The sequence below is a fragment of the Euprymna scolopes genome, chromosome 32, assembly GCF_053919585.1.
Source record: "Euprymna scolopes isolate OS-2025 chromosome 32, ASM5391958v1, whole genome shotgun sequence".
Lineage (NCBI taxonomy): Eukaryota > Metazoa > Mollusca > Cephalopoda > Sepiida > Sepiolidae > Euprymna > Euprymna scolopes.
The window spans coordinates 61,109,853-61,127,227 of record NC_136513.1 but is presented as its reverse complement, the minus strand read 5'-3'; the positions used below and the strand labels follow the sequence as shown (position 1 = coordinate 61,127,227).

Genomic DNA, 17,375 nt, shown 5'->3' with positions numbered 1-17,375 from the left:
AAACTGGAATCGTTTGGGTTAATAAGCAAAGACCCTAAGCGCCTAAAGGACGGGGTGCCCGTGTTAGGCCTAGAGGTCTATGAGAAGGGCAATACTTTGCGATGGAAGCGAGGAAGCGCAATTCCAAAGTTACCCAGTGTATTGACAAGATGCATTGTGTTTTCTATTTGCGGTAAATTAGTAGGACATCTACCTGTCTGTGGATGGCTCCGATCGGCAACAGGAGTGTTTAATAGACGAGTAACTGCAGTAACCAAAAGATGGGATGACATGGTGGATGATGATTCTCTCCAGCAAATGATGGCTGAAATGTTGTTCAGAGTACATAGAAACGACCCTGCCCAGGGTGAGTGGCAAGTATCTGGAAACGAACTGAATGCATGGGTTGACGCAAGTTCACTGGCTACAGGTGTCGTGTTGGAACAGTTGGGTGCCGTTGTGGAAGATGCATGCTGGCTTCGTCCGAAAAATGATGCCCAGCATATAAATTTGGCAGAACTCGATGACACGTTAAAAGGGCTTAATCTTGCATTGCAATAGCAGGCTAAGGTTGTGCATCTCCACGCTGACTCATTGTGTGTTTACCATTGGTTGACCGACATCTTGACTGGAAAGGCTCGAGTTAAGACTAGAGCTGCAAGTGAGATGTTAGTACGAAGGAGACTGGCAATAATAAAGCGTATAGTTGACGAATACAGCTTGCAGGTGGACATTACATTAGTTTCGTCCATGCAGAATTTGGCTGATAGCTTGACTAGAGTACCAAAGAGGTGGATTGATGTAATGAGGCAGGGATCTGATCCTCCACAACAGATATGCGCGGCCGTAACAGATCAATTAACACCTGACCAGATCCATACAATACATCAGCAGAGTGGACATTCCGGAATTCGAAGGACAACATATTTTGTCCGAAGAGTGTGTCCTTCAACTACAAGAGCATCAATCAAGGCAGCTATACGCTCGTGTGAAGAGTGTCAGCGAATTGATCCGGCACCATCCCAATGGCAAAAAGGGAAGCTTGAGGTGGAGGACAACTGGTATCGAGTAGGAATGGATGTAACGCATTATGAGGGCAAGCATTTTTTGACCTTGACAGATTGTGGTCCGACACGTTTTACGATATGGCGCCTGTTGACACGACAAGATGCATCTAGCATTATACAACAGTTGAGAGCTGTCTTTTTTGAACGTGGTGCCCCGCTGGAAATTCTGACTGATAACGCCACTACATTTCGATGTCAAGAATTTAAGAAATTTACCGATGTGCATATTTTCCAGAAGGTAACGGTATAGTGGAGCGGTGTCACCGCACCATTAAAAGAATTGCAGCCAGGAAACAGTGTTCTATTCCAGAAGCTGTGTACTGGTATAATGTGACACCAAAGGACGATGCAACACCAGAAACTGCACCAGCTAATGGGATTTACCGCTATGAACAGCGTATAAAAGGAATTGATGTCACACCATCAGTGGTTAGCATTGTCAATACACCATATCAAGTGGGAGACCGTGTTTGGGTAAAACCCCCAAATGCTGGGTGCACTGTAAAATTTTGCAGAGGAAAAATAGACAAAATCATAAGTCCTCAGACCATGTTGATTAATGGTGTACCACGTCATGTAAAAGATATCCACCCCTGTTATACCTCTTCTGATTCTGAGGATAATGAGGAAGATCACATACAGTTCAGGGATGATCCTGATCGCCTACTGCCCCTACAGGTGAGCATAGAAACATTACCTACAGAACCAGATGAGGGAATGATGGAACATGAGGAAGTAATACCACCAGTTCCTCATCAAAGTACCCGAGAAAGACGAATACTGTCCACCCGCAGTGATTGTGAAACACCGCCTATAGCACCATGAGAGGAAATGATGAAACATACTGAGGAAGATGGAACCGAGGAAGTGATACCTCCGATTATTCGAAGGAGTACCCGACAAAGGCGGATACTGCCCCCTTGCCCTGATTGTGAAACACCGCATAGGGAACCACAAGAGGGGATAATGGAACAGACTGGTGGCAATAACGGTGGTAATGAGGAAGATGGCAATGAGGAAGCGCTTCCTGTGGTGTAAATGAAGAAAAAAAGAAACAAGAACGACCGACCGCGTTTTTGTGTGGCTTACCTCGTGTTCATAATGAAGAAGAAAGAAACAAAAATGGCTGCCCTGTTTCTTTATATGCCTACAGGGTGACCACGAGGTATGCAAATGAGATGCTCCTGATTGGAGATAAAAGAGGAGTGATTTGGGGAAGGAAGGCATTCTGAAGTTAGATTGCGAGCAGAGAAGTTGTATTTGTAGAAGAGAAAAGTCGGATTCGGGGAGAGAAAAGCTAAAGTTGCAGAAGTTCGTTTTGGAGTGGAGAGAAGACGCGTCAAGTGGTAACCAGAAAGTGAAAGTTCGGACAGCAGTGTCATGCAACCCGACACTTCCATCGATTCTTCGAAGAAGTACCTGACAAAGACGACTGCTCCCCTGCCCAGTGTGTGATCATGAGATCAGGGGGGAGTGTAGGAAACGTGCGACTTACCTAATTAGCACTTGTGCATAATTCAACGGGTCGGTCATGGAATGAAATAACTGAAGAAGAAAGAAACAAAAATGGCTGCCTTATCTCTTTATATGCCTGCAATGTGACCACTCGATATGCAAATGAGATGCTCCTGGTTGGAGATAAAAGAGGGTTGATTTTTTAGAGGGTGGTTCATTTTGAAGTTGGATTTTGAAGAAATAAGTTGAATTAGCAGAAGTACGTTGGGAGTTGAGAGAAGGTGCGTTACGTGTACAGAAGTTAGAAGTTTGGACAAAAGTGTTAACCCAGGAAATTATTGGTGTGACGGGCGGAGGAAATAAAACTTAAGTTATTGAATTATAAATACATTTTACAACTGCGTTCGTCTGGCCTATAAACAAAATATACGTTGATATATGTTAATTGATATTTCTAGTTTTTATTTCTTCCGTTTCTATGACTAAAATATGCCATCTTGAATCCGTACATTATATTTTTACTTCCGAATTCTACTTTAATATATCATACTTTAATATAACACACTTTAATATAACACACTTTAATATATCATACTTTAATATATCATGCTTTAATATATCATACTTTAATATATTACACTTTAATATATCACATTTTATTACATCACACTTTAATATATTACACTTTAATATATCATACTTTAATATATCACACTTTAATATATAATACTTTAATATATCACACTTATTATAACACACTTAGTATATCATACTTTAATATAACACACTTTAATATATCATAATTTAATATATCATACTTTAATATAACACACTTTAATATAACACACTTTAATATAACACACTTTAATATATCGAACTTTAATATATCATACTTTAATATGACACACTTTAATATATCATACTTTAATATATCATACTTTAATATAACACACTTTAATATATCATACTTTAATATATCACACTTTAATATATCATACTTTAATATATCATACTTTAATATAACACACTTAAATATATCATACTTTAATATATCATACTTTAATATTTCACACTTATTATATCACACTTATTATAACACACTTAGTATATCATACTTAAATATAACACACTTTAATATATAATACTTTAATATATCATTCTTTAATATATCATACTTTAATATATCATACTTTAATATATCATACTTTAATATATTACACTTTAATATAACACACTTTAATATATCATACTTTAATATATCATACTTTAATATAACACACTTTAATATAATACACTTTAATATATCATACTTTAAGATATCATACTTTAATATATCATACTTTAATATATCACACTTTAATGTATCATATTTTAATATATCACACTGTAATATAACACACTTTAATATATCATACTTTAATATCACACACTTTAATACAAGACACTTTAATATATCATACTTTAATATATCATACTTTAATATATCATACTTTAATATAACACACTTTAATATATCATACTTTAATATATCATGCTTTAATATAACACACTTTAATATATCATACTTTAATATATCATACTTTAATATATCATACCTTAATATAACACACTTTAATATAACACACTTTAATATATCATACTTTAATATATCATGCTTTAATATATCATACTTTAATATATTACACTTTAATATATCACATTTTATTACATCACACTTTAATATATTACACTTTAATATATCATACTTTAATATATCACACTTTAATATATAATACTTTAATATATCACACTTATTATAACACACTTAGTATATCATACTTTAATATAACACACTTTAATATATCATAATTTAATATATCATACTTTAATATAACACACTTTAATATAACACACTTTAATATATCGAACTTTAATATATCATACTTTAATATGACACACTTTAATATATCATACTTTAATATATCATACTTTAATATAACACACTTTAATATATCATACTTTAATATATCACACTTTAATATATCATACTTTAATATATTACACTTTAATATAACACACTTAAATATATCATACTTTAATATATCATACTTTAATATTTCACACTTATTATATCACACTTATTATAACACACTTAGTATATCATACTTCAATATAACACACTTTAATATATAATACTTTAATATATCATTCTTTAATATATCATACTTTAATATATCATACTTTAATATATCATACTTTAATATATTACACTTTAATATAACACACTTTAATATATCATACTTTAATATATCATACTTTAATATAACACACTTTAATATAATACACTTTAATATATCATACTTTAAGATATCATACTTTAATATAACACATTTTATATATCATACTTTAATATATCATACTTTAATATATCACACTTTAATATATCATACTTTAATATATCACACTTTAATATATCACACTTTAATATATTATACTTTAATATAACACACTTTAATATATAATACTTTAATATATCAAGCTTTAATATATCATACTTTAATATATCATACTTTAATATATCACACTTTAATGTATCATATTTTAATATATCACACTGTAATATAACACACTTTAATATATCATACTTTAATATCACACACTTTAATACAAGACACTTTAATATATCATACTTTAATATATCATACTTTAATATATCATACTTTAATATAACACACTTTAATATATCATACTTTAATATATCATGCTTTAATATAACACACTTTAATATATCATACTTTAATATATCATACTTTAATATATCATACTTTAATATATAATACCTTAATATAACACACTTTAATATATCATACTTTAATATAACACACTTTAATATATCATACTTTAATATATCATGCTTTAATATATCATACTTTCGTATATTACACTTTAATACATCATACTTTAATATTACACACTTTAATATATCATACTTTAATATAACAAACTTTAATACATCATACATTAATATAACAAACTTTAATATATCATACTTTAATATATTACACTTTAATATATCATACTTTAATATAACATACTTTTACATATCACACTTTAATATAACACACTTTTTTATATCATACTTTAATATATCACACTTTAATATAACACACTTTTACATATCATACTTTGATATATCATACTTTTATATAACACACTTTAATATATCATACTTTAATATATCATAATTTAATATATCATACTTTAATATATCACACTTTAATATATCATACTTTAATATATCACACTTTAATATATCATACTTTAATATAACACACTTTAATATATCATACTTTAATACATCATACTTTAATATAACACACTTTAATATATCATACTTTAATATAACAGACTTTAATATAACACACTTTTATATATCATACTTTAATATATTACACTTTAATATAACACACTTTAATATAACACACTTTAATATATCATACTTTAATATAACACACTTTAATATATCATACTTTAATAGATCATACTTTAATATATCACACTTTAATATATCACACTTAGTACATCACACGTTAATATAACACACTTTAATATATCATACTTTATATAACACAATTTAATATATTATACTTTAATATATCATACTTTAATATAACACACTTTTATATAACACACTTTAATATATCATACTTTAATATATCACACTTTAATATATTACAGAAGACCGGCGGGGGAAAGGTTTTTCCTGACCGAATGCTGAGCCGCCCTTAGGGGATTGCCAGGGTCCAGTGAACTTGTACGGCCTAGGTGGTTGCTATATAGGGATGTAGTGGAGGGGACTGCGAAAGACCCGCTGGTGGAGCGGCTACATCTGTCGAGGGGGGAAGTTCTCTCGCTGTGGAGTTGGGCGCCTGCCAGGTGCTATATTAACAATGCAGAATTTTCACTTACGTGGGGGCTAGTCCGAGACGCGCTGCCACTCTTTGGCAAACTAGCCAGGGATGATCGGGATAGGGATTATTACTATCCCCCGTACCCACACTGCAATGATGAAGAAGAGGAGGAGACGAGAGAACACGCGTTCTTTCTTTGCAGCGGGGTGCGGAGTCTCTGGGAGTATGTCGAAGGGGTAACGGCTCGCATCGACCCCAAGCGGTCGGTGCCACTTGATTTGGCGTACATAATCGACAATGTGGATCCGCCGTTTGATAGGGAGAAGCGGTGGCTAGGTTAGTGACGTGGGTTTCACGTCTGGACATTTTCTAATGGGAGCAATCTGTTTCTGATCATGATCTGGTTGTTCGTTTTAAGCATCAACTTAAAACGAAAATCAGATGTGATTGGAAAAGATTGCACCACATCGACTTTGATAGGAGATGGGTGCACAACACTAGTTTGTGCATCCGACGAGGCGCTAGATTTAAGTTCGTGTTTCCACCCTAGTGGTATTGGTCCTAGGGTGCTGAGGTTTCTTTTTTCTCGGAACCCAGCCCCATCAAGACTAGTAATATAAGGTTCACCTTATAATATTGGGTAGGTTTAAGGCTAGATAGGTAAGTAACCACCAAGAGTGGATAGCTTGTGCTTTTTATAGGGCCTAGATTAGGGTAGTATGCGTGTGGATCCTGTTCCCATAGCTTTTTATTTTTTGATAGATTGGCACTAGGAGAGCTTCCAAAGATGCCCAAAAGTCCACTTGTTTTATTTTGTCCCAGGCCTATTTCGCCCATTACGTACTTTATCTTGGAAGACGCCATCCATCCCTATTATCCCCGACCCTAATTTATTTTTCATACATGTCCCTAGTTCCTCCACTCCCCTTTAGGGAACGACCTGCTTGCTTTCACCCTTTCCCCCCGGGGGAAGAGGACCGGAAGACAGTGGGCGTTTTATATGACAGACCAGCCGTTAGGTAGGGAGGGTCCCCTTACTAACCCGCCCCCATAGGCATTTTGTTAATTTGTTTTCTTCTTCTTCTTTCTTTTTGGGTGTATTCTAGTTCACCCCCTCCCCATCATCTCACCCCCATTACAAAAAAAAAAAAAAGAAAAAAAAAAAATTAAAACTCTAAAGAGTTTTTCTTTTTTTTTTCTTTTTTTTTTTTAAGTTTGTATATATTTTTCCCTTTTAGTTTTTTGTATATAACGTTATATGTTTTTCTTCTTTTTATCACAGCGTGAATGTCGCCTGCCATCCCGTAAGCTGGGGAGCTGTTATTTTAAGTAGGTCCGGGTAAGAATGTTAGGCGAAACAGTGCGTGATAGAAACTCTAGTGTAGGTTTTATAATAAAGTACTCGCTATCTTACGCAAGTCTAGCTAAGGACTAGAAAAGACCCCTTTTTTCCCCACTCCCCCTTACTGGCCTTAGTGCCTAAGCTTCTTCGTACCCCAAATGAGGCCTTGGCAGTAGATAATGCCAAGGCCGGGGACGAAGGGCTAAATATCATACTTTAATATAACACACTTTAATATAACACACTTTAATATATTACACTTTAATATAATACACTTTAATATATCATACTTTAATATAATACACTTTAATATATCATACTTTAATATATCATACTTTAATATAACACACTTTTATATAACACACTTTAATATATCATACTTTAATATGTCATACTTTAATATATCATACTTTAATATAATACACTTTAATATATCATACTTTAATATATCATACTTTAATATATCATACTTTAATATATCACACTTTAATATATCATACTTTAATATAACACACTTTAATATATCATACTTTAATATGTCATACTTTAATATATCATACTTTAATATAATACACTTTAATATATCATACTTTAATATATCATACTTTAATATATCATACTTTAATATAACACACTTTAATATAACACACTTTAATATATTACACTTTAATATAATACACTTTAATATATCATACTTTAATATAATACACTTTAATATATCATACTTTAATATATCATACTTTAATATAACACACTTTTATATAACACACTTTAATATATCATACTTTAATATGTCATACTTTAATCACACACTTTAAAATATCATACTTTAATATACAATACTTTAATATATCACACTTTAATATATCATACTTTAATATATCACACTTTAATATATCATACTTTAATATATCATACTTAAATATATCATACCTTAATATATCATACTTTAATATATCATACTTTAATATATCATACTTTAATATATCACACTTTAATATATCATACTTTAATATATCATACTTTAATATATCATACTTTAATATATCACACTTTAATATATCATACTTTAATATACAATACTTTAATATAACACACTTTAATATATCATACCTTAATATATCACACTTTAATATATAACACTTTAATATAACACACTTTAATATAGCATACTTTTACATATCATACTTTAATATATCATACTTTAATATATCATACTTTAATATATCATACCTTAATATATCATACTTTAATATATCATACTTTAATATATCATACTTTAATATATCATACTTTAATATATCATACTTTAATATATCACACTTTAATATATCATACTTTAATATAACACACTTTAATATATCATACTTTAATATATCACACTTTAATATAACACTTTAATATATCATACTTTAATATATCATACTTTAATATATCATACTTTAATATAACACACTTTTATATATCATACTTTAATATATCATACTTTAATATATCACACTTTAATATATCATACTTTAATATATTACACTTTAATATAACACACTTAAATATATCATACTTTAATATATCATACTTTAATATTTCACACTTATTATATCACACTTATTATAACACACTTAGTATATCATACTTAAATATAACACACTTAAATATATAATACTTTAATATATCATTCTTTAATATATCATAATTTAATATATCATACTTTAATATATCATACTTTAATATATCATACTTTAATATAACACACTTTAATATATTACACTTTAATATAACACACTTTAATATATAATACTTTAATATATCATACTTTAATATAACACACTTTAATATAATACACTTTAATATATCATACTTTAAGATATCATACTTTAATATAACACACTTTTATATATCATACTTTAATATATCATACTTTAATATAACAAACTTAATTACATCATACTTTAATATATCATAGTTTAATAGAACACACTTTAATATATCATACTTTAATATATCACACTTTAATATAACACACTTTAATATATCATACTTTAATATATCATACTTTAATATATCATACTTTAATATATCATACTTTAATATATCACACTTTAATATATCACACTTTAATATATTATACTTTAATATAACACACTTTAATATATAATACTTTAATATATCAAGCTTTAATATAACACACTTTAATATATCATACTTTAATATATCACACTTTAATATAACACACTTTAATATATCATACTTTAATATATCATACTTTAATATAACACACTTTAATATATCATACTTTAATATATCATAGCTTAATATAACACACTTTAATATATAATACTTTAATATATAATACTTTAATATAACACACTTTAATATATCATACTTTTTTATATCATACTTTAATATAACTCACTTTAATATATCATACTTTAATATATCATACTTTAATATAACACACTTTTATATATCATACTTCAATATATCATACTTTAATAGATCATACTTTAATATATCACACTTTAATATATCACACTTAGTATATCACACGTTAATATAACACACTTAAATATATCATACTTTAATATATCATACTTTAATATATCATAATTCAATATATCATACTTTAATATAACACACTTTAATATAACACACTTTAATATATTACACTTTAATATATCATACTTTAATATATCACACTTTAATATAACACACTTTTATATATCATACTTTAATATAACACACTTTAATATATCATACTTTAATATATCATACTTTAATATAACACACTTTAATATAACACACTTTAATATATCATACTTTAATATATATCACACTTTAATATATTACACTTTAATATATCATACTTTAATATAACACACTTTAATATATCATACTTTAATATATCACACTTTAATATAACACACTTTATTATATCACATTTTATTATATCACACTTTAATATATCACAGTTTAATATATCATACTTTAATATATCATACTTTAATAGATCATACTTTAATATATCACACTTAGTATATCATACTTTAATATATCAAGCTTTAATACAACACACTTTAGCATATCACACTGTAATATATCATACTTTAATATATTATACTTCTACAAGATGTACCCGGCGTTGTCCGGTATTAAACGTAACGTTAAATTTCTTTAAAAAAAGTGAAGTAAAAAAAAAGGAAAGAAACTAAAACTTTTGCATGCGAGTTTTATGTTTTTCTAAGCAGTTCACTTTTTGTAAGTAAAAACATATTTGATACTTGATCTGAGATTGAAACCTAAAATCTAAAGACAGTGAGTCAAGTAGATAACCATTAGACCAGCTTGGCACGTTCTTTAAAAGTGTTTTCAAACGTATTTATTCTTAATATGATATGAACGATTCGCGCATGTGCAGTCCTGAAACAGTTGACAAATCTGATGACCCCACCCCCGTACCAATTTTTCAATTTTGACTTCTACAAGCCCTTTTGTTCTCGAGTATATATGTTGAGAAGTGTCCTCACACACATATTCTCCTTTATATATATATATATAAAGCTGAATGTGTGTGTGTGTCTGTGTGTGTGTTTGGTCACGAATAGGCTCCTATATGGTTGACTATTTTAAAAAACAGATTACATATATTGATAGAAGATGTATCGAGACACAGGAATGGGTATGTGTGATCTGGCAGAACGGTGGTTCATAAAAATTGTGGGGTCTGCGTTCGCGCCTGGTCCACAAAGTATGGAAATAAAAAATTTAAATATTAAAAAAAAAACATTTACAAGTGTTTTTGATATAGATGTACATAAGAATATTTGATAAGTATGTTTTAACTTAAATAGAGATGGTATGATAAAATTGTGGTGTCTGCGTTCGCGCCTGGCCTCCATAGAATGGAAATAGGCACAAACTTTTATGAAGACTTTTCATATCTATCTGCGTAAGTATACTTTGATAATTATGTTTCAGTTTGAAGAAATATGGTATATTAAAATTATGGGGTGTTCGTTCGCGCCTGACCTCAATAGAATGGAAATATGTCCCAAAGTTTAACAAGGTTTTTTAATATAGATCCACAGAATATTGTGATAAGTGTTTCAGTGTGGACAGGTATGGTATAATAAATTATGGGGTTTATCCATTTTATTTTTACTTTCATCATATTTTTCTTTGGTTTTGATACCCCCAAATTCGAAGCTATCTCTTTACAACCCTTCCTTTTCATAATCTATCATACTTTCATAAATCAAAGTCCATTTTCTGTAGGCTGTTTTTGAACCCAGTCAACGACAGGCACTTTTCCTAGTATATATATATGTATATGTATGTATATATATATATATATATATATATATATATATATATATATATATATATATATAATTATTTTTTTACTATAATAATCAAATTACCTACAGACACTAGTGTTTCATCCTTTCGGGAATCTTCAATGCAGGGTGTCACGATTAATACCAGTCGAACGATTCGAACCCCGCATCACGAGACATCTCTGGCTTGGTTAGCGAAGACCTAATCCATTCGGCTACCATTAACTGCGTGAAATAACGACGAATTTAAACATTTTTAATTTTAAATGTTCATTACGTCAGTCAGAGAGTGATCTAATCGTTATACGATGATCTATGCATAAGAGCTAAGTTGACCGACTTTAATTCATCTGAAAGTGCTCAACGATAAGAAACGAATATCTTTAAGGGGCTGTTATAATCATTTTTTTTACTATAATAATCAAATTACCTACAATTACCTACCTATATATATATATATATATATATATATATATATATATATATATATATATATATATATATATTTAGTAATGTGATTGATAATTTAAAATTCAAATTCAAATTAAAAATTAAAAATCTGTTTCATAAGAAGGAACACCACAAAGTCAATAATTTGTACGAGCGAGCGTTTCAGAAACGATGTTTTTATTGCGGTAGACATTACGTCATGGACAATAATTTTGACAGTTTTTTTTTTAACCAAAGTCTCCTCACCAGCAAAAGTATTGGGTGGGGTTTTATTTATATATAAACGACACCATAAATAAACCTAACATTTTTTAAGGCAGAATCTGAATTTGGTTTAAATATAAGGTTATAATAATATGTTTTTAATAAAAGATAACAATTATATATATATATATATATATATATATATATATATATATATATATATATATATATATATATATATATATATATATATATATATATACACACCTTTTAATTGTTCGCCTTTTGAAAACCGTAATTATCGCCGAAGAATTCATTTGGATGTTGATTGTACCTATTTACTATGCCTCCCCACGGGACAGAGTTAGACACCAGGGTCGTTTTTTAACGTGGAGAAAAGGTACAAAAATAAAAATTGTCTCAATCGTGAAGGATTTCTCCTCCACTGAAAGAGAACGAGAAATGGAAGTGCAGCATCTGAAGAACAGATTGTAGCTTATAAATGTACGAAATGTTGGATTTTAAAAGCGAACGCCAATGGAACATTTTTAGCGGAATATGTTAGTAAATATTTTAAAGAAATAAGGGGAGATAATCTTATTTGTGTAATAAAATGATCAAAGGAAGATAATTAGCGTTTATTCTTTTTATTTTATATAATATAAGAGGATCTTATTGAACTTAAAATATTTTAATAATTCATTTACTTATTTATTGAAATTAATGAATATAGTATAGGTTAAACTTAAATAGATATTTAAATAAGATATACAATAATGTTAAATATATCGGATCAACTAATATTATTAATAATGATGATGATCCAAATTTATTAATGTGGATATTAAGTTATAAATTAAAATTCCAAGATATATTATTAATAAGCAACATTTTTAATGACTTATGGTGGTTTATATTTGTTAAATTTAAACCAACGTTTATGATTGTATGCGAATGTAAGCTAAGAATTTAGGAGGATGTTTTTATTTTTGATATTTTCATATTTTAAAATCTCAAGGGTCTCAGACATACAAAGTGCACAGAATCTGTCCTTTATATGATCCTATTATTTCCCATTTCAAATTGAAGGAAATATTCTTATCTTTGAGTCGCCAAATATGCTTAGATATGCTTAGATTCAACAGGGATTTGTAGAGGATTGCTTATGAGTTGAAATCCTATGCTAAATAAGTCCAGATTTGGAACCGAAGTAGATTGCGTTTTGTTTAATGCATTTATTGTCAGGTAGATTAGGCGTGGCATTGGTATGTGAAGGGTTGCTCTGTATTTGATTGGTAGATTGGTTAAAGTGAGTGCGGTTATTTAATCGTGTGGTCGATTTAAATTTGCGGTTTGTGATACTGTGCAGCTATAAATTACATTTTTTATTTTGCATGCACCTTGATGAGGGCATCTATTTTTTCTTCTACAGTTACAGCCTGCTATATTTTCTGTATTTGTATTTTGTATATTATTAATTTTTATATTGTGAGAACTAATTATTTTTTGATGCAGGTTTGGCATAGTTGAGTAAGACATTTTGATCGAGTTCTTATTAAAGATTTTACTGTATCTATGAGGGGCTTAAAAGTTTTTTTCTAATATTTTAAAGAATTTTCTGGCTGTGTTTGTCTCAAGATTTTTGGAATATACTTGGAAAACATTTGGAAAATGTTGCTTATTAATAATCTATCTTGAAATTTTAATTTATAACTTAATATCCACATTAATAAAATTTGGATCATCATTATTATTATGTATATTAGTTTATCCGATATATTTAACATTATTGTATATCTTATTTAAATATAGTATATTTATTAATTTCAATAAATAAGGAAATAAATTATTAAAATATTTTAAGTTCAATAAGATCCTCTTATATTATCTATATATATAAAAGCGAAAATGTATGTGTGTATGTATGTTCGCTTTTCCTCGATGTCCACGAAAGGCTTCTTTCAAAGAAGCGCTTGCTCGGTTCACAACTTCTTAAAACTTTTTATATCATCTACAAATTGTAATATCCCAGAGTTATCCACGGAGCTCGCCTGTCTATTTAATTTTATTGACTTTCAAACGTTAATTATTCCACATTTCCCGCATCGGCACGCGTTACATTCGGTTTTCGGTATTAAAAAAAAAGCGAAACTCGACTCTAATCACAGGCCGAAAGCCACTTGCCCGCGCGCCCTCCGGGGCCCGGGTGACATGATCAAAGTGTAGTATCTGTTCCGACAGATACTGCAAGCTATGACTAGCTAGGACTAGCTATGACTAGCAAAGACCAGATGTGGGGGCAACCCCACATGCTTGACCTTTAACCAGCTCCCATTTCCCTCCTCTCGGGAGCTGGTCCCCATTTTCCCTTCCCCTTCCCTTGACTCCTCACATTAAAAATTGGCCTTGTGCCTAATTTGCTCGGTGGGGGAGCAAATAAATACAACAGGCCGAAAGCCAGTTGTCTCAAGAGAGCTAAGTAACGTTTGTTCAATGTCGACTTCGTCATATCAGACTGTAGCTTTCATTTCGCTCCTCCTAATAAACAGGGAGCGGGTTTTTAAAAACAAACAAACCGATTTATTCACCTCATTCAAAACTGTCCCGCACAAAATCGTAACTGCTGAATACCTATCGCCGTCACGTCAATCAAAAACGCGCACCTGTTTTTTTTTAACACTTTACTATTTTCCAACTGCGCATCGTGAAGGCTTTTTTTTTCCACGGGCACCTGTTTTTTTTTCACATACCCCGAAAAACACCCGGGCAACGCCGGGTACCCCTCGCTAGTATAATATAAAAAGAATAAACGCTAATTACCTCCCTTTGATCCTTTTATTAGACAAATAAGATTATCTCTCCTTACTTTTTAAAAATCTTTACTAACATATTCTAACCGCTAAAAAATTCAACATTTCGTACATTCATAAGCTACAATCAACATCCAAATGATGCAGTTTCATCAAATACTTTTGCAAGCAAAATCCGATCCCGCATTTTGCTAATTCCTACCCTCTAATTAGAAGGAAAGTATTTCTTTGAAACTTCGTGGATTAAGGACTATCTACTTATTTAGTGTTTCCTTTTCAAATTAAAAATGTTTTTAACTCTTTTTCAAACATGTTTTATTAACTATATATATATATATATATATATATATATATATATAATACGAAATCTGAATAATTATTCTAGATATAGAAAAAATGAAAAGAAAATGTACAAGAATTGTTGAAAATATTTAGTTATTAAAAATGGAATCACGACTGACAACTATACAGAACAACGAGCTAAAATAGATGATCCCCCACCCAAACAGTAAATGTAGATTCTGTGGACAAAAAGATTAAACAGTACATTAAAAAATATAATAAAATTCTATAGTATGACATTGGAGGAGACTCAGGCTCCAGGGAGCATCACGTGTTCTTACCACTGATTATCAGTAAAAAATAATAGTAAATCATTTATTTTCAACCATGAAAAGATCGATTGATTTATATAACGTCAAATGACATGATACTTTATTCGTCGTTTGTCCTCGTAAATAATCAATTTCCAACAGATTGTCACCATTACCGTATATTACGATGTTCACTTATTATCACTCATCCTCGAATGACTCTGCACCTTTATTATAAGTAGTGACTCTCCTGTAAAAAAATACATCTTAATTATCTCACTTAATCTGCAAGCATCATAAGTTGATTTCGACTTCATCTTTTTCAGGTGAAGCTGCACTGAACATCGATAGTGAAACTAATCTCCATCAGGTGAACGTTTCGTGGGTGATGGCCCGTTGGCCAGGGAGTGGCTGTTTAAATTTGACGCAAATTGAAACATATAAGCAATACGCCGTCAGGTGGGGTCCGGCAGCCGACGATTCAAGCGCTCATTCAGACCAATCTATGACCATCGAATCATTGGAAGGAACCGCTATCTTTTCAGTGGTAAACAATTGCACAAGTTAATCCCTTCTCTTTGTTCTTCTTTTCATCATATGTATATTTCTCTCTCTCTCTCTCTCTCTCTCTCTCTCTCTCTCTCTCTCTCGTCAGCGAGATTATTTTGCTCTCTTTCACATGTATGTATGTATGTATTCCAATCACTTGATGTCAAACAGATGTGACGTCATACGAATAGAGCGAAATAAATCGTTATGATTGAGCAGTAAAATAAAATATTAGATAGAATATAAAACCCAATAAAATAATCAAGAACACAATACATTTACAATTTTTATTTCAATTTTATTAAAGAAACCATTTTTTATGAGTTATTCCCCGAAAATAAACAGAATACTGTTTACTCAATATAGTTTTCCGTTAGATTAACTGTTAAATAAAACGTAGTAACTAAAATATAAAATCTTAAGATCTCCATCATGTAATAATAGGAGCAACAGAACTTATGAAAAAGCATTTCAAAAACTACCTGGCAAATATACCCAGTGAACCAAGTGCAAGAGAGACAGTCAAACGATTGCAATTGAAAGGGCACATTCTTACAAAAATGTCCCGATTGGAATGTATGGATAACGGGTCTGGCGTCTAGTAGGATGCCCCATCTCCAACTGGAACAAAATTATGAGAAAATAAAAAAATAAAAAGAGAAACCTGACATAATGATATGGAACAAGAAGTAGAAAGAATCA

The 17,375-nt window shown here is 29.9% G+C and overlaps 1 protein-coding gene across 4 annotated transcripts in view; it reads left to right on the top strand.

The window, feature by feature from the left end:
* LOC145256383 (uncharacterized) overlaps positions 1-17,375 on the top strand; it is a 1,175,042-nt gene that overhangs the window by 507,509 nt on the left and 650,158 nt on the right. For all 4 annotated transcript variants that reach the window (XM_080115220.1, XM_080115219.1, XM_080115221.1 and 1 more), the window contains one exon: positions 16,451-16,671. In XM_080115220.1, the coding sequence (XP_079971346.1) occupies positions 16,451-16,671 (221 nt within the window). The remainder of the gene's footprint in view (positions 1-16,450; positions 16,672-17,375) is intronic.